This window comes from Oncorhynchus mykiss, chromosome 10 (assembly GCF_057628025.1).
Source record: "Oncorhynchus mykiss isolate SJ-2025 chromosome 10, ASM5762802v1, whole genome shotgun sequence".
NCBI classification, from domain to species: Eukaryota; Metazoa; Chordata; class Actinopteri; order Salmoniformes; family Salmonidae; genus Oncorhynchus; species Oncorhynchus mykiss.
The window spans coordinates 68,555,671-68,575,497 of record NC_143031.1 but is presented as its reverse complement, the minus strand read 5'-3'; the positions used below and the strand labels follow the sequence as shown (position 1 = coordinate 68,575,497).

At 44.0% G+C, this 19,827-nt stretch overlaps 1 protein-coding gene across 5 annotated transcripts in view; it reads left to right on the top strand.

Moving 5' to 3' along the window:
* dclk2a (doublecortin-like kinase 2a) overlaps positions 1-19,827 on the top strand; it is a 107,502-nt gene that overhangs the window by 35,669 nt on the left and 52,006 nt on the right. For 3 of the 5 annotated variants that reach the window (XR_005034205.2, XM_036933637.2, XM_090187624.1), the window contains exons 3-11: positions 1,265-1,379; positions 5,896-6,003; positions 6,251-6,304; positions 7,832-7,926; positions 9,672-9,753; positions 11,029-11,134; positions 11,865-11,922; positions 17,166-17,285; positions 19,045-19,191. Coding sequence is in view for 3 of the 5 variants with exons in the window: in XM_036933637.2 (XP_036789532.1) it covers positions 1,265-1,379; positions 5,896-6,003; positions 6,251-6,304; positions 7,832-7,926; positions 9,672-9,753; positions 11,029-11,134; positions 11,865-11,922; positions 17,166-17,285; positions 19,045-19,191 (885 nt within the window). In the remaining 2 variants the exon portion in view is untranslated. The remainder of the gene's footprint in view (positions 1-1,264; positions 1,380-5,895; positions 6,004-6,250; positions 6,305-7,831; positions 7,927-9,671; positions 9,754-11,028; positions 11,135-11,864; positions 11,923-17,165; positions 17,286-19,044; positions 19,192-19,827) is intronic. The other 2 variants (XR_016483898.1, XM_036933638.2) reach the window with 1 other exon arrangement.

The following is a 19,827-nucleotide window of genomic DNA, read 5'->3' as shown; positions in this document are numbered from 1 at the left end:
TCAACCCTCTCTCCCCTCTCCCAGAGTATGAGTGGGATGTGTGGGGGTGAGATGATGATGATGATGATGATAAAGGAATCCCCTTCCTGCCTGTCCACCCACTGATTCTCCCTGCCTGCCTGGGCTGAATGCACTACCACAGTAATGCAGAGGAGCTTGTGTGTGTGTGGATAAGTAATGTAGGCGCAACTCCCTCTGCTTTGTGTGATTAAATCATGGTAGCTATAGATATTACATGAGAGAAAGGAGAGGTGGAAGGCAGGTTGACGTTTATTGTCATGAATCTTGCCCTGGAGGCAGAACTGAGAGATGTCCGCTAGATGGGCCAGCTGCAAGTCAAAATGAATGTATGGTTAGGGTTAGGCATTAGGGTTAGCAGTGTGGTTAAGGTTAGGTTTAGAATCATGTGCCAGCTAGTGACCAATCTGCAGAGCTGCCTCCAGGGCAAGATTCATGACGAAAAACACTAACCTGGAGGTGGAGAGAAGACAAAATGGAGATGGAAGGTGAAAGAGAGAGAGATAAAGAAACGGCCTACACAACAGAAATGCTTTGCTGCAGTGATTTCCTCACATGACAGTGTATTTAGACTCTGCAGTACTTTATTGTTGTGATGTTTTGACCCTCAGCTCTTTGCTATAAGCTGTAAAGTGTTGCCTCATCCATTGTGGCACTGAGCTTAGCAACCATGAAAGAGCTATCACATCACAGACAGATTTTAATTGGGCTGTTTGAGCGAGCCGTCAGCATGTAGCGACACACACACACACACACACAGTGATGCGCAGAAAATAATGAAATAGCACAGACATCCTTCAACAACATGACATGTATTATAATAATGGCCCCTTCTTCTCCTCCAGTTCTACCAGTGTGGGATCCAGCTCTAATCTAATGGTGATGTTTAGTAGAATCATCTGAAAGACTATGTCCCGGAGAGTGGGATGTTGACACACAGATTATGCAATAGTGAGTACAATGGGGTGTGAAACGATTGGATTCCCATTCGGCTTATGTCTGCATGTTAAATGGTGGATGAGCTACTGTTTCCACAAAGGAAACGAGTTGATTCTCCACAGAGATGCATGGTATGGGTACACCCCATTAGACACACCTTTTAGAAGATGTCTTGCGAGGGCCCATAATATTTTTATAACTAGTGCCCAGAGTTTTTCCTCTAAACTCAAGGACCGACACACGATTCCTCTTCTAGCTTACCTTCCTCTGCACATATCACTCTTTCTCCCTCTCCCCCTCTCCCCAGACCACCTGTCTCCAGGACTTTTTCGGCGAGGACGACGTGTTCATCGCGTGCGGCCCAGAGAAGTACCGCTACGCGCAGGATGACTTCCTGTTGGATCACAGTGGTAAGGATTCTGGTAGGCCTGACTAACTAAATCTAACATCACCTGTATGTTGTGAAACCTTGGTCTCTCTCATAGAAATAGATGTAGATTCCTGTTCTAGTGTCTATATTTCTATGGCCTCTCTGTCCCAACCCTTTCCTCCCTCTTTCCTTCCTATTTCCTTCATAGGGTGCGTGGGACATGCCAGGTCTCCCTCGGCAAAGAGGTCTTCTGACCTCAATGGGACTTCCTGGTTAAATAAAGGTCATACAAATTGCACACTATTCCCTATATAGCCTCCATAGGGCTCTGGTGAAAAGAAGTGTACTCTATTGGGAATAGGTTGCCATTTTGGATTCACCCCTCCTTTCTGTTTAAAAGATATATATATTTTACCTTTATTTAACCAGGTAGGCTAGTTGAGAACAAGTTCTCATTTACAACTGCGACCTGGCGAAGATAAAGCGTAGCAATTCAACACATACCACAACACAGAGTTACACATGGAATAAACAAAACATACAGTCAATAATACAGTAGAACAAAAGAAAACAAAAAGTCTATATACAGTGAGTGCAAATGAGGTAAGTTAAGGAAATAAATAGGCCATGGTGGCAAAGTAATTACAATATAGCAATTAAACACTGGAATGGTAGATTGGCAGAAGATGAATGTGCAAGTAGAGATACTGGGGTGCAAAGGAGCAAGATAAATAAATACAGTATGGTGGGTAGTGTATGGGGCTTTGGTGACAAAACAGATGGCACTGTGATAGACTGCATCCAGTTTGTTGAGTAGAGTGTTGGAGGCTATTTTATAGATGACATCACTGAAGTCGAGGATCGGTAGGATGGTCAGTTTTACGAGGGTATGTTTGGCAGCATGAGTGAAGGATGCTTTGTTGCGATAAAGGAAGCCGATTCTAGATTTAACTTTTGATTGGAGATGCTTAATGGGAGTCTGGAAGGAGAGTTTACAGTCTAACCAGAGACCCAGGTATTTGTAGTTGTCCACATATTCTAAGTCAGAGCCGTCCAGAGTAGTGATGCTGGTGCGGGCAGTGATTGATTGAATAGCATGCATTTAGTTTTACTTGCGTTTAAGAGCAGTTGGAGGCCACGGAAGGAGAGTTGTAGGCATTGAAGCTCGTCTGGAGGTTAGTTAACACAGTGTCCAAAGAAGGACCAGAATGGTGTCGTCTGCATAGAGGTGGATCAGAGAATCACCAGCAGCAAGAGCGACATCATTGATGTATACAGAAAAGAGAGTCAGCCCGAGAATTGAACCCTGTGGCACACCCATAGAGACTGTCAGAGGTCCGGACAACAGGCCCTTCGATTTGACACACTGAACTCTATCAGAGAAGTAGTTGGTAAACCAGGCGAGGCAATCATTTGAGAAACCAAGGCTGTCGTGTCTACCGATGAGGATGTGGTGATTGACAGAGTCGAAAGCCTTGGCCAGGTCGATGAATACGGCTGCACAGTAATGTCTCTTATCGATGGCGGTTATGATGTCGTTTAGGACCTTGAGCGTGGCTGAGGTGCACCCATGACCAGCTCTGAAACCAGATTGCATAGCGGAGAAGGTACGGTGGGATTCGAAATGGTCGGTAATCTGTTTGTTAACTTGGCTTTCGAAGACCTTAGAAAGACAGGGTAGGATAGGTCTGTAGCAGTTTGGGTCTAGAGTGTCACCCCCTTTGAAGAGGGGGATGACCGTGGCAGCTTTCCAATCTTTGGGAATCTCAGACGATACGGAAGAGAGGTTGAACAGGCTAGTAATAGGGGTTGCAACAATTGCGGCAGATCATTTTAGAAAGAGAGGGTCCAGATTGCCTAGCCCGGCTGATTTGTAGGGGTCCAGATTTTGCAGCTCTTTCATAACATCAGCTATCTGGATTTGGGTGAAGGAGAAATGGTGGGACTTTGGCGGATTGCTGTGGAGGGTGCCTGGCAGTTGACCGGGGTAGGGGTAGCCAGGTGGAAAGCATGGCCAGCCGTAGAGAAATGCTTCTTGAAATTCTCAATTACAGTGGATTTATCGCTGGTAACAGTGTTTCCTAGCCTCAGAGCAGTGGGCAGCTGGGAGGAGGTGCTCTTATTCTCCATGGACTTTACAGTATCCCAGAACTTTTTTGAGTTAGTACTACAGGATGCACATTTCTGTTTGAAAAAGCTAGCCTTAGCTTAGCAGACTATGTCTCTAATAGTATAGTGTAAATTCCCTAAAGAGATGTCAATGCCAAACCACTTTCCCCTTTTCATACTAGAAGTCAGGATGAAGTGTGTCTGAATGGTGTAACATGATAATTATCTGTCAACCACACAATAGTGAACGCTAATTTTCTCAGTTGAATGAGTCTCATAATTGTTCTAAAAGTGGTTCCGGTGACTCGTGATGCTTAATCATGACTCTGACATAGTGTGATCATCACTCAATATCTGAAATCATTCCTCTCCTCCAAGAGAAGGAAACTATTGATTACAGTATGTGTGAGACTATCGGTCTGAACACACACAGATTCCTGCCTTCTGTAGGGGAAAGTGGCTGCAGTCACATTTTGTAGGGTGTAGTTGTAGTAGTTCATTCCATTCCAGGGTTATTCAGTGACTGTCATTATGTGAATATGTACCATCCCCGTGTTGAGAAGAAGACGTTCTTGAAAATCACTTAAAAGATGTCCGTAGCGATACCCCCTACTGCAGCAGGATATGGCCTCTTTAGTCCATAGCTAGCCCATTGTTATCTTAAGCAGGCCGATGTCAGTACAACTCCTCTGCAGTCCCCTATCCTCTGTGCTAGATAAGGTGGAGACAGGATGTACTGTATATAAAATCCAAACAGGCTAATTTCAGACACTTCTCCAAACTATTCCCAAGGTTCTAGCTACATCCTGTTTTCTTAGTGTTGCTCCTGTAACATAACATTTAAAGCTGAAAAATGTCACTTTTTGGACAACCTGACAAAATTCACATAGAAATGTGAGGTATAGATCTGTCACTCGCATTGAAAGCAAGTCTAAGAAGCGGTAGATCTGTTCTATGTGCACTATTTCTATATGGCCCATTTTTAAGTTTAGTTTTTGTGTCTTTACTTTCGGTTTTGTACACCAGCTGAAAATATATGTCACAGCAGTTTAGATGGTACAATGATTCTCTACACTATACTTGCTTGTTTTTTCACATAAACAGAAATTAGGCAAACTATTAGAATGCTAGCAACAAGGAAATGGCAGAGTGATTTCGCATAGTGCATCTTTAAAACACACACACACAGGTGTAAACACTGTTTGTTCTAACGATGAGTGTTTAGTTTCTTCAGCTGAATCTGTTCTTCAGTTGTTTTAGCGCTTCCTTGTCCTACTTCTCCTGCCAGGCTCCATTTGAAGAATTAGGTCTTCTCAAAAACAAGTGTTTGCTCTAGGTACCTCTTTTCAGCTGCTAAGTCTTTGCACAGTGTCTTACAGGAGTCCCAAGGGGCTGTTGCACTGTCAGACTCAATTGTGGAGAACAGTGTCAAATCCAAACATGGTTTAGGGAACGATATAAAAAGTCAACACTGCAAGTTTACAAACTTGCATGGTACAGTAGCTAGCATCGTAGTAAACTGAATCGCACCTGGGGTCTGCTCCTATAACAGGCTTGGGTCACGTCCACTTTATAGGGAATCATTTGTCTCCAATTGGCCACAGCTGGTTGGTACCTCCTCTGTGCTCATGGTGTCATAATAGCGTCTAACACTGTAACACCCCCCAATTAACAGCATCTGACATGACCCAGACAGTTTAACCACTAGTCTCATTACAGTAACCAGAGCTCCTGAACGCAGCTCGCTCTGTTGTCAACGCTGCTAAAACAATTCTGTATCACAGGTGGTTGGTGGCACCTTAATTGGGGAGGACGGGGCTCGTGGTAACGGCTGAAGCGGGATCAGTGGAATGGTATCAAATACATCAGACACTTGGTTTCCATGTGTTTGATACCATTCACTCGGTTCCAGACATTATTATGAGCCGTCCTCCCTTCAGCAGCCTCCACTGTTTTATGTGTCAGTGCAACAGCACTAAAACAGTTGAACCACCAACCTCGTTACCCCGACACCTACTGCTCCAGCAGCGCAGCTCTGTCAGCTGGTGTACGCACATCTGTGAAACGCTACTAACACAACAGCGTTGGTAGCAGCGCAGCAGGCAGCAAACACGATAGCGTAATTACCACAGCTTGTGCATTTTTCATGGAGTTTTGGAGCGCACAGAGCCACAGACGACTGCACATGTGGTGTTCGTTTGGAAAAAGCAAATGCTTAACTGAGTTTTTTTTGTGGAAAGCTCTCTGCGTGAATTAAACATTCTTAACTTCTTGAACACTCCCTACTTAATGCTTTCTCAAAGAGAGCCAATTATATTATAGAGCTAGTTCCTAGCTGGAGCTGTTTTAAAATAGTTTGACTGGAACACTGGGAACTGTATTGAATTGTGCTAGATAGGAAATGAGGTCGGTGTGTGTGACTGTGTGTGGTTTTAACCCTGTGTGTGTTGTCTTCACAGAATGCCGGGTGCTCAAGTCCTCATACTCTGCTCGCTCGCCCACTCCAACGAGGGCTGCTGGGAGCAAGAGCCCTGGACTCTCACGCCGTATCAAGTCCCCTGGCATAGGTATACACCTGCATGCACGTACACACAAACAAACACACACACAGTTATTGGATGATGGACTGAGTAACTGATTTTCATCTGACACTAACTAGTGTAATCACCTCAAAAAGAGTTTCAGGATTTTGGCAGGCTACAGGCAATATGGCCAATTATCGAACACTTATCTTAAGCTCAGGTAAAAATAGATTTTGAGGCTTTAAGTTGGACATTGAAACCTCGAGCTGTAAAACTGTCTTTCTCTCTGCAGTAAGAAGACCAATCCATTACTCCACCAGTAGCCAGTCTCCTGTTAAATCCCCAGGTAAGCCTGTTGACATCCTGCACTGCCCACTCTATTGGCCCATTACCCAACCACAACAAACCACTCATTTTCATCTAGCTAGCTATCATTACTAGGACCTTGAGTTTTCCCCTGAGCATGAAGCCTAACCAAGAATAACTCCTAGCCTTAATCATCTCTACAATATGTTAAAAATAATCGCTAGTCTTTCTCAGAGAGGGCACCAGTTAAACCCTTTTGAAGTTCCTGACTGCTTGGAGTCTTGGTCAGTGCACCCGTGGCCTGAGGTTGACCTTGTGGCTGACGGGGCCCTATGAGAGGTCCAGTTAGTCTCTTTCAGTACAGTATATTGTAATGTCAGTCAGACTCCTGCTGTGTAGGGAAGTGCCATCAATTACTCTGAAGGAGCTCTGCTCCACTGTGGACCTCCCTGGCCTGCCACCCTGACCCAAGACTATTTAAAGATCTCTGGATATCGCTCTTTCTCCCTTTCTCTGGCTCTTGCTCTCTCTCTCTTTTTCACTCTCTATTTTTCTCTCTCCTCTCTTCCTGGCCCAGAAACTCCCTCTGGCTTCTACAGTATGCATCTAATCTGAGCACAGACTGGTGCAGGACCGGCTGATACAAACCCATGTACTAAATTAGCCTCAGTGCTTTAGTCTTCAGCTGCTTTCACTGAGCCCTTCTAATTGAATTTAATAATCACATCAGTTGTCTGGCATCATATTCCCTAGTAGGTGCTGTACTGTATTGGTGGTTCTGATTGCTATTCGCAGGTCCAGATTGGTTGTCTCAGGGAACGGTACAGCGTGTGGCAGTGTACCTGCCAAGAACCTAGAGTGTGTGGCAGATGAGGCCTTTCACAGAAATACACTACCATTTCCAATATAGCCGACTTCTCCATAGAAAGGCCCTGCTGTTTGAGGAGAGGACTGTTTGTGACACAGGGAGGTTCCTGGAGGTAGGCTGCTTGAGGTACCCTTGAACCCTCAGGGTCGTAGCTTTCGTGTGGCCTTAGCTGCAGACAGATTATCCAGGCAGCCTGCGGAGGCACCTGGGGTGACCCTGCGTGTCTGTCTGCTGGAGCCAAACACAACCTGCTTCCCCCCACAGGGGACCGGACAGGAAGTTGGACAGTCACACACAGTTCTAGACACGAAAGGCCACACCACACCTGATGAAAATCTAGCACTCGGCGATCTGGAGATATGTTTGTACAGAGCTTTGTCAACTCAGTGAAAGTAAACCCATTCAAAGTGAACTTTGTTGTGTCACAAATGGATTTCCTGCCCTATCGTATATCACTTCCTGTAATAGAGACATTTCTTTTAGTGTCCAAAAAAAATAAGAAAAATAGAATACACAATGTAATAACAGTAATACACTTTTAAATAGCCACATCTCTCCAGAGGAAAAAGGACTTCCTCTCTCGTTTGCCCTTCCCCACATCAGCACATCCGGTTGGGCCAGCCCTTGCCCTATCATTGTCTTACTATGGCTTCCTCCCTCTCTCCTTCCCTCTTTTCTCTCTCTCTCTCTACTCTCCAGTCAATGGTGTCCCCAGCAGTACGATCTCCACCCCCAAGTCCACCAAATCCAACAGCTCCTCCCCCACCAGCCCCCGCAGTATACACAGCTTCAAGGTAAGTCTCTCTCACACACACACACACACACACCGTGTCTCACACACACACCACCTATAATCTCCAGATAATTATATTGCACTGTATGTACCTGTATAGGAAGAGTGATATGCTATAAATAACCATATAGTAGCAAATTATTTAACCTCAAGTGCACTAGATCAGGAATAGTGGTTGGCCAGAACACTTGAATCTGTTGACAGTGGGGACAACAGCACTTAAACGTTCTCGAGATGATTATTACAGTTTGGCAACACCTACACCGTGTTTACTTGGCAGGTCCATAACGTTTGATATAACTTAGTTACTCTGAAAGACATCACAAAGTAACAAATTGAAAAGAAAGATTGATGATGTAATCCACCCAGTTCAAAGGTGTTTCACCTTGAGATTGTACTAAATAATGCATACATTTTTCTAGTCCAGGTAAAAGAAATAAGCCTTATGGTTCGTGTACTTCTAGAAGTGTTGAAAGAGCTTCTCTTCCATAATAGAAAAGATTACTGAGATGACTTGGCGGATTCTATCGCATGTGAAAGCCAAGAATGCTTGAAAAAGGAGTCTTATAATAACCCATATAACCTATTCAAACAGCCATCACAGCTCTCTCGTTTGGAAAAAGCCTCTCGTCAAATTATTCATTATTTCCAACATTGGTCATCATTTCGATCCATTAAAGTTTGTGTTTCCTCTGCCTGATAAATGACAGTAGGGGAGGCCTATCCATTAAGATAGTTCTTAACACCCTGTACTGTTCTGAAGGGCAGAACACTTATTTTACGCCAAATGCATAATTAACACAGTGATATACATACCTGCTCACTTTCTTTTGAGTTTGGGTAGGCACACAACGTCCACAGAATGGAGAACTGTAAGAGCAATACAGAAGAGACGTGTTTTTGTAGAATCGTCTTCTATCTTTCCATTGAGCTACCTATCTAATAATGGATTATAAAGTCGAATATGAAACATTTTCTTACCAAACTATACTGAACAAAAATATACATCCAACATGCGACAATTTCAACGATTTTACTGAGTTACAGTTCATATAAGGAAATCAGTCAATTAAAATACATTCAGAAGGCCTGCACAAGTACAGTGAAATGCTTAACTTGCTAGCCCTTCCCAATGCAGTGTTCAATAGCAAAATAGTAGAACAAAAAAAAACACAACAAATAAGGGAGGGAAAAACACAAACAGAAGAATGTAAGCCATATACAGGGTAAGTGCCAGTACCAAACTATACCATTTAATTGCGGGGTTGTTTTGTATCAGTTTCCTGTCAGAACTCTGAAGCACTATACAACACTACGGGGATCCATGAGCAAGTTATTCTGACACACTCTGTCATGGCATTATATTGGATTTCAAATGCATGCTACTTAAAGCAAAACCATTAGTCAATGTCCCTAGATCCCAGGGCTTCGTTCTGGATCGATGTTATGAAGCGGACCTGTCCTGTTGTATTACTCTGGAGATGTAACTGGCTAATTCGATCGCCTTGCTAGTATTGATGTCAAAACAAAGCATTGGATTGGGAGTTGCGTAACCAACAGTTATGCCCAGCCAACCTTGACCTCTAATCCATTGTGTGTGCCATTTTATATTTATAGTTGCCATGGTGATGCGTGTGTTTTCAAGGTTTGACTTGAGTGGTGGCTGAAAGGGGAAGGATGCTGACCTCTTATTTTTCTCTCCTTCCCTCTCTTCATCTCTTACTTTCTTTCTCTCCCCCTTTCCAGATTCCGCCACATCACACATCTGCCACCAATGTGAACGGGTCTCCACACAGTCTGGAGTTGGCCTATAACATGAGTCCTGAGGGTAGGTGTCCCCTTCTCTGACATTTTCTTCCGTTTTCTCTCCTCCTCCTCCTTGCCTCGCCACTCCACTCCTGTCCTCATCCCTCCCTTCTCCTCTCAACCTCTCCCTTCTCCTCCCCTCCCTACTCTTCTTCCACTCCCCTCTCAACGCCTCCCTTCTCTTCTTCTGTTCTCCTCTTCTCCTCCTCTCCTCCTCTCTCTCCTCCTCTCCTCTCTTTACCCTGTGTTATCCTGTCTCTGTGCCAACTCTCACAGCTCCTGCCTGCACTCACTCACCCCTAAACACGTGGCCCAATGCATCCCCAATCCCCCCTAGGGCCTCAATGCAGGTTTTGGTATATTAGAATTGCTTACTCAGCGACACGTGCCGCAGCACTCACAACAGAGGGACAGAGAAGTGTGATGCGGAGAACAAGTGAAAAGATCTGTGTGCTTCTGCGTGAGACAGCCAGGCGGTATCAACACGTCCTTGGGCTGTGTGTAGGAGAGGCCAGACATTAGTTGTAGGGTAGGAGCTACGCTGCCTGGGTTAATGGGCAATTAATTACTTTATACTTTGATTAGATTAAAACACGATTAAAACGAGATCATATTCATTTCACTGCAATGCAAGTTTTACCAGAGTAAGTACTTGTAGGTATTGTACGTCATTCTACACTGAGTGTCTAAAACTTTTTGAACACCTGCTCTTTCCATGACAGACTGACCAGGTGAATCCAGGTGAAAGCTATGATCCCTTATTGATGTCACTTTAAATACACTTCAATCAGTGTAGATGAAGGGGAGGAGCCAGGTTAAATAAGGATTTTTAAGCCTTGAGACAATTGAGACATGGATTGTGTATGTGTGCCATTCAGAGGGTGTAGGATTAAGACAAAAGATTTAAGTGCCTTTGAACGGGGTATGATAGTAGGTGCCAGGTGCACCAGTTTGTTTCAAGAACTGCAACGCTGCTGAGTTTTTCACACTCAACAGTTTCCTGTCTGTATCAGAATGGTCCAACACCCAAAAGACATCCAACCAACTTGACACAACTGTGGGAAGCATTGGAGTCAACATCGGCCAGCATTCCTGTTGAACTCTTTCGACACCTTGTAGAGTCCTTGCCCCGACTAATTGAAGCTGTTCTGAGTCTCAAAAGGTGGGGGTGTAAATATTAGGAAGGTGTTCTTAATATTAGGACGGTGTTCCTAATGTTTTGTTCAGTCTGTAAATATGTGGGCCACAGGAAGTAACATTCTGATGTGCCCCGTTGTAACACGTCTCTCCTCATCAGTTAACGGCAACAGCTGTAGCTCTATCACAACCGTCCTGGATAAGTACAAGGTCGGCAAGGTCATAGGAGACGGAAACTTTGCCGTGGTGAAAGACTGTGTAGAACGGTATGTAAATTAAGAATATTACATTTCTTTACATCTCATTGATGGATTTTCATATTTGTAATGAATGTTCACTAGGCTGTTGGACTTAAAAAGCCCTTAATAAATGACCACGTTGATCAGTAGCTTTCAATGTGACTTAATAAGCGCCACGTCACATGTCATAACTGCTTCTACGGCTTAATGACAGCAGGCATTTATAGAATTTAAGTAAGCATTTACTGTTTGTGTATGTGCGTGTGTCTGGGGTTTAGCCCATGAAATCCACTTCATTACCGTTTCCCTTCTGACTCAGCAGTTTGTCTGTAATATACAGAGAGAAGACTCCTTCCTCTAATCAAAAGGGCTAGATGCTCCAATACACCGTCACGCACTGTCTAATGCTTCAGCCTATGACTGTGTATGGGGATGCAACACTGTTCAGTCTACTGTTGGATAGAACTTAGAATCTTAGTTTGTGATGAAACACAACAAAAAGTGCCTTTCAAACGTTATGGTTTGGCAGATGGTTGCACATGATTTGGGTTGGTTTGAAGGATTTACAGTAAACACAATATACCATGATTTGGGTTGGTTTGAAGGATTTACAGTAAATACAATATACCATGATTTGGGTTGGTTTGAAGGATTTACAGTAAATACAATATACCATGATTTGGGTTGGTTTGAAGGATTTACAGTAAATACAATATACCATGATTTGAAGGACTAGTGTTGCTGTATGTCTTTATAGGTCCACTGGGAAGGAGTATGCACTGAAGATCATTGACAAGGCCAAGTGCAGTGGAAAGGTAAGAGAGCAAGAGAGAGAGAGAGAGAACATGTTGTTGCCACGGTATTTCTTTGACTGTGTCACCCAATAGCAGCTGAGCTCAGCAACCCAGGTTGTAACGTGGTGAATTAATGTAAGTGTTGCTGACAGTCCCAGTACCATGTATCAACAGAGGCTGTTCTCTCAGACAGTGTTGTTGACAGTCCCAGGACCATGTATCAACAGAGGCTGTTCTCTCAGACAGTGTTGCTGACAGTCCCAGGACCATGTATCAACAGAGACTGTTCTCTCAGACAGTGTTGCTGACAGTCCCAGGACCATGTATCAACAGAGAGACTGTTCTCTCAGACAGTGTTGCTGACAGTCCCAGTACCATGTATCAACAGAGACTGTTCTCTCAGACAGTGTTGCTGACAGTCCCAGGACCATGTATCAACAGAGACTGTTCTCTCAGACAGTGTTGCTGACAGTCCCAGTACCATGTATCAACAGAGAGACTGTTCTCTCAGACAGTGTTGCTGACAGTCCCAGGACCATGTATCAACAGAGACTGTTCTCTCAGACAGTGTTGTTGACAGTCCCAGGACCATGTATCAACAGAGGCTGTTCTCTCAGACAGTGTTGCTGACAGTCCCAGGACCATGTATCAACAGAGACTGTTCTCTCAGACAGTGTTGCTGACAGTCCCAGTACCATGTATCAACAGAGACTGTTCTCTCAGACAGTGTTGCTGACAGTCCCAGTACCATGTATCAACAGAGGCTGTTCTCTCAGACAGTGTTGCTGACAGAGTCCCAGGACCATGTATCAACAGAGGCTGTTCTCTCAGACAGTGTTGCTGACAGTCCCAGGACCATGTATCAACAGAGACTGTTCTCTCAGACAGTGTTGTTGACAGTCCCAGGACCATGTATCAACAGAGGCTGTTCTCTCAGACAGTGTTGCTGACAGTCCCAGGACCATGTATCAACAGAGACTGTTCTCTCAGACAGTGTTGCTGACAGTCCCAGTACCATGTATCAACAGAGACTGTTCTCTCAGACAGTGTTGCTGACAGTCCCAGTACCATGTATCAACAGAGGCTGTTCTCTCAGACAGTGTTGCTGACAGAGTCCCAGTACCATGTATCAACAGAGACTGTTCTCTCAGACAGTCTTGCTGACAGTCCCAGTACCATGTATCAACAGAGAGACTGTTCTCTCAGACAGTGTTGCTGACAGTCCCAGTACCATGTACAAATCAAATCAAATGTATTTGTCACATGCACATGGTTAGCAGGTGTTAATGCGAGTGTAGTGAAATGCTTGTGCTTCTAGTTCCGACAATGCAGTAATAACCAACAAGTAATCTAGCTAACAATTCCAAAACTACTACCTTATAGACACAAGTGTAAGGGGATAAAGAATATGTACATAAAGATATATGAATGAGTGATGGTACAGAGCGGCATAGGCAAGATACAGTAGATGGTATCGAGTACATTATATACATATGAGATGATGTTAACAAAGTGGCATAGTTAAAGTGGCTAGTGATACATGTATTACATGAATATGCAGTAGATGAAATAGAGTACAGTATATACGTGTACATATGAGACGAATGATGTAGGGTATGTAAACATTATATTAGGTAGCATTGTTTAAAGTGGCTAGTGATATATTTTGCATCATTTCCCATCAATTCCCATTATTAAAGTGGCTGGAGTTGAGTCAGTGTGTTGGCAGCAGCCACTCAATGTTAGTGGTGGCTGTTTAACAGTCTGATGGCCTTGAGATAGAAGCTGTTTTTCAGTCTCTCGGTCCCAGCTTTGATGCACCTGTACTGACCTCGCCTTCTGGATGATAGCGGGGTGAACAGGCAGTGGCTCGGGTGGTTGTTGTCCTTGATGATCTTTATGGCCTTCCTGTAACATCGGGTGGTGTAGGTGTCCTGGAGGGCAGCTAGTTTGCCCCCGGTGATGCGTTGTGCAGACCTCACTACCCTCTGGAGAGCCTTACGGTTGTGGGCGGAGCAGTTGCCGTACCAGGCGGTGATACAGCCCGCCAGGATGCTCTCGATTGTGCATCTGTAGAAGTTTGTGAGTGCTTTTGGTGACAAGCCAAATTTCTTCAGCCTCCTTCACGATGCTGTCTGTGTGGGTGGACCAATTCAGTTTGTCTGTGATGTGTACGCCGAGGAACTTAAAACTTACTACCCTCTCCACTACTGTTCCATTGATGTGCATAGGGGGGTGTTCCCTCTGCTGTTTCCTGAAGTCCACAATCATCTCCTTAGTTTTGTTGACGTTGAGTGTGAGGTTATTTTCCTGACACCACACTCCGAGGGCCTTCACCTCCTCCCTGTAGACCATCTCGTCGTTGTTGGTAATCAAGCCTACCACTGTTGTGTCGTCCGCAAACTTGATGATTGAGTTGGAGGCGTGCGTGGCCACTCAGTCGTGGGTGAACAGGGAGTACAGGAGAGGGCTCAGAACGCACCCCTGTGGGGCCCCAGTGTTGAGGATCAGCGGGGTGGAGATGTTGTTGCCTACCCTCACCACCTGGGGGCGGCCCGTCAGGAAGTCCAATACCCAGATGACGGAAGTGAGTGCTACAGGGCGGTAGTCGTTTAGCTCAGTTACCTTAGCTTTCTTGGGAACAGGGACAATGGTGGCCCTCTTGAAGCATGAGGGAACAGCAGACTGAGATAGGGATTGATTGAATATGTCCGTAAACACACCAGCCAGCTGGTCTGCGCATGCTCTGAGGGTGCGGCTGGGGATGCCGTCTGAGCCTGCAGCCTTGCGAGGGTTAACACGTTTAAATGTTTTCCTCACGTCGGCTGCAGTGAAGGAGAGTCCGCATGTTTTGGTTGCGGGCCGTGTCAGTGGCACTGTAATGTCCTCAAAGCGGGCAAAAAAGTTATTTAGTCTGCCTGGGAGCAAGACATCCTGGTCCGTGACGGGGCTGGTTTTCTTTTTGTAATCCGTGATTGACTGTAGACCCTGCCACATACCTCTTGTGTCTGAGCCGTTGAATTGAGATTCTACTTTGTCTCTATACTGACGCTTAGCTTGTTTGATTGCCTTGCGGAGGGAATAGCTACACTGTTTGTATTCGGTCATGTTTCCGGTCACCTTGCCCTGATTAAAAGCAGTGGTTCGCGCTTTCAGTTTCACGCGAATGCTGCCATCAATCCACGGTTTCTGGTTTGGGAATGTTTTAATCATTGCTTTGGGAACGACATCTTCAACGCACGTTCTAATGAACTCGCACACCGAATCAGCGTATTCGTCAATGTTGTTGTTTGACGCAATACGAAACATATCCCAGTCTCAGACAAGAGGACACTCTAAATAAATGACTATTGATTGCTCTGGTCTCTTAACTATCTAATGAAGGTTTAGCCTCTCAGCTCAAAGTGATGTATATCATGTACAGTGCCTTGCGAAAGTATTCGGCCCCCTTGAACTTTGCGACCTTTTGCCACATTTCAGGCTTCAAACATAAAGATATAAAACTGTATTTTTTTGTGAAGAATCAACAACAAGTGGGACATAATCATGAAGTGGAACGACATTTATTGGATATTTCAAACTTTTTTAACAATTCAAAAACTGAAAAATTGGGCGTGCAAAATTATTTAGCCCCTTTACTTTCAGTGCAGCAAACTCTCTCCAGAAGTTCAGTGAGGATCTCTGAATGATCCAATGTTGACCTAAATGACTAATGATTATAAATACAATCCACCTTTGTGTAATCAAGTCTCCGTATAAATGCACCTGCACTGTGATAGTCTCAGAGGTCCGTTAAAAGCGCAGAGAGCATCATGAAGAACAAGGAACACACCAGGCAGGTCCGAGATACTGTTGTGAAGAAGTTTAAAGCCGGATTTGGATACAAAAAGATTTCCCAAGCTTTAAACATCCCAAGGAGCACTGTGCAAGCGATAATATTGAAATGGAAGGAGTATCAGACCACTGCAAATCTACCAAGACCTGGCCGTCCCTCTAAACTTTCAGCTCATACAAGGAGAAGACTGATCAGAGATGCAGCCAAGAGGCCCATGATCACTCTGGATGAACTGCAGAGATCTACAGCTGAGGTGGGAGACTCTGTCCATAGGACAACAATCAGTCGTATATTGCACAAATCTGGCGTTTATGGAAGAGTGGCAAGAAGAAAGCCATTTCTTAAAGATATCCATAAAAAGTGTTGTTTATAGTTTGCCACAAGCCACCTGGGAGACACACCAAACATGTGGAAGAAGGTGCTCTGGTCAGATGAAACCAAAATTGAACTTTTTGGCAACAATGCAAAACGTTATGTTTGGCGTAAAAGCAACACAGCTCATCACCCTGAACACACCATCCCCACTGTCAAACATGGTGGTGGCAGCATCAATGTTTGGGCCTGCTTTTCTTCAGCAGGGACAGGGAAGATGGTTAAAATTGATGGGAAGATGGATGGAGCCAAATACAGGACCATTCTGGAAGATGGAGTCTGCAAAAGACCTGAGACTGGGATGGAGATTTGTCTTCCAACAAGACAATGATCCAAAACATAAAGCAAAATCTACAATGGAATGGTTCAAAAATAAACATATCCAGGTGTTAGAATGGCCAAGTCAAAGTCCAGACCTGAATCCAATCGAGAATCTGTGGAAAGAACTGAAAACTGCTGTTCATAAATGCTCTCCATCCAACCTCACTGAGCTCGAGCTGTTTTGCAAGGAGGAATGGGAAAAAATTTCAGTCTCTCGATGTGCAAAACTGATAGACATACCCCAAGCGACTTACAGCTGTAATCGCAGCAAAGAGTGGCGCTACAAAGTATTAACTTAAGGGGGCTGAATAATTTTGCACGCCCAATTTTTCAGTTTTTGATTTGTTAAAAAAGTTTGAAATATCCAATAAATGTCGTTCCACTTCATGATTGTGTCCCACTTGTTGTTGATTCTTCACAAAAAAATACAGTTTTATATCTTTATGTTTGAAGCCTGAAATGTGGCAAAAGGTCGCAAAGTTCAAGGGGGCCGAATACTTTCGCAAGGAGACGTATCTGTCAGAGCAGCTGACATTAGAGAAAACATGAATAAAAAATGATAAATCTCTAATCTGATTCCATATTAACAGGATCAAAGACCAACCCAATGAACTGCTACATGTCTGTCTGCCTGGGGGTTAATAATGCAGAGTTGAATACCTAACCACTGTCCATTCTCTGTGTGTGTGTTCGCGTGTGTTCGCGCGTGTGTGTGTGTGTGTGTGTGTGTGTGCAGGAGCACCTGATAGAGAATGAGGTGGCAGTGCTGAGGAGAGTCAAACACCCCAACATTATCCAGCTGATAGACGAAGTGGACACACCCACTGAACTTTACCTGGTCATGGAGCTGGTCAAGGTACGTTCAGCCACTACTGACCTCTACAGTATCTATTCAACCACTACTGACCTCTACAGTATCTAGTCAACCACTACTGACCTCTACAGTATCTATTCAACCACTACTGACCTCTACAGTATATATTCAACCACTACTGACCTCTACAGTATCTAGTCAACCACTACTGACCTCTACAGTATCTAGTCAACCACTACTGACCTCAACAGTATCTAGTCAACCACTACTGACCTCTACAGTATCTATTCAACCACTACTGACCTCTACAGTATCTATTCAACCACTACTGACCTCTACAGTATCTAGTCAACCACTACTGACCTCTACAGTATCTAGTCAACCACTACTGACCTCTACAGTATCTAGTCAACCACTGCTGACCTCTACAGTATCTAGTCAACCACTGCTGACCTCTACAGTATCTAGTCAACCACTACTGACCTCTACAGTATCTAGTCAACCACTACTGACCTCTGCAGTATCTAGTCAACCACTACTGACCTCTACAGTATCTATTCAACCACTACTGACCTCTACAGTATCTATTCAACCACTACTGACCTCTACAGTATCTATTCAACCACTACTGACCTCTACAGTATCTAGTCAACCACTGCTGACCTCTACAGTATCTAGTCAACCACTACTGACCTCTACACCATCTAGTCAACCACTACTGACCTCTACAGTATCTAGTCAAACACTACTGACCTCTACAGTCACTATTCAACCACTACTGACTTCTACAGTATCTATTCAACCACTACTGACCTCTACAGTATCTATTCAACCACTACTGACCTCTACAGTATCTATTCAACCACTACTGACCTCTACAGTATCTATTCAACCACTACTGACCTCTACAGTATCTAGTCTACCACTACAGTATCTAGTCATCCACTACTGACCTCTACAGTATCTAGTCAACCACTGCTGACCTCTACAGTATCTATTCAACCACTACTGACCTCTACAGTATCTAGTCAACCACTACTGACCTCTACAGTATCTAGTCAACCACTACAGTATCTAGTCAACCACTACTGACCTCTACAGTATCTAGTCAACCACTACAGTATCTAGTCAACCACTACAGTATCTAGTCAACCACTACAGTATCTAGTCAACCACTACTGACCTCTACAGTATCTAGTCAACCACTACAGTATCTAGTCAACCACTACTGACCTCTACAGTATCTAGTCAACCACTACTGACCTCTACAGTATCTAGTCAACCACTACTGACCTCTACAGTATCTAGTCAACCACTACTGACCACTGCAGTATCTAGTCAACCACTACTGACCTCTACAGTATCTAGTCAACCACTACTGACCACTGCAGTATCTAGTCAACCACTACTGACCTCTACAGTATCTAGTCAACCACTGCTGACCTCTACAGTATCTAGTCAACCACTACTGACCTCTACAGTATCTAGTCAACCACTACTGACCTCTACAGTATCTAGTCAACCACTACTGACCTCTACAGTATCTAGTCAACCACTACTGACCTCTACAGTATCTCGTCAACCACTACTGACCTCTACAGTATCTAGTCAACCACTGCTGACCTCTACAGTATCTAGTCAACCACTACTGACCTCTACAGTATCTAGTCAACCACTACTGACCACTGCAGCAGTATTCTGCACTTCATCAGTGCATGCAACATTAATATTTTAGGTACCTTATCATTTAGGTAAGTTCTTAATTCAACATGAATGTGTCTAATGCGTCCATTTCCTGCAGGGTGGCGACCTGTTTGATGCCATCACGTCCTCCACTAAGTACACAGAGAGAGATGCCAGTGTCATGGTGTTTAACCTGGCTGGAGCCCTGAAGTACCTCCACAGCATGAACATAGTACACAGAGACATCAAGCCTGAGAACCTGCTGGTGAGTGAGGGACCACACTGAAGACTGGGGTAGCCAGCTACACTGTACACTGTAAGATCAAATGTTGTTGAATTGACATACAGTAGTTACCTGACAACAATATGTCAGAATTGTTGTGACACAATTCCACCAGAGTGGCTGAGACATACACAACCTTTCAAAAGTTTGGGGTCACTTAGAAATGTCCTTGTTTTTGAAAGAAAAACTATTTTTTTGTCCATTAAATAACATTTAATTGATCAGAAATACAGTGTAGACATTGTTAATGTTGTAAATGACTATTGTAGCTGGAAACGGCAGATTTTTTATGGAATATCTACATGGGCCCATTATCAGCAACCATCACTCCTGTGTTCGCTAATCCAAGTTTATCATTTTAAAAGGCTAATTGATCATTAGAAAACCCTTTTGCAATTATGCTTGCACAGCTGAAAACTGTTGTTCTGATTAAAGAAGCAATAAAACTGGCCTTTAGACTAGTTGGGTATCTCAAAATCGCCAGAAACAACAAACTTTCTTCTGAAACTTGTCAGTATATTCTTGTTCTGAGAAATGAAGGCTATTCCATGCAAGAAATGGCCAAGAAACTGAAGATCTCGTACAACGCTGTGTACTATGGAAATGAGATTTGAGATT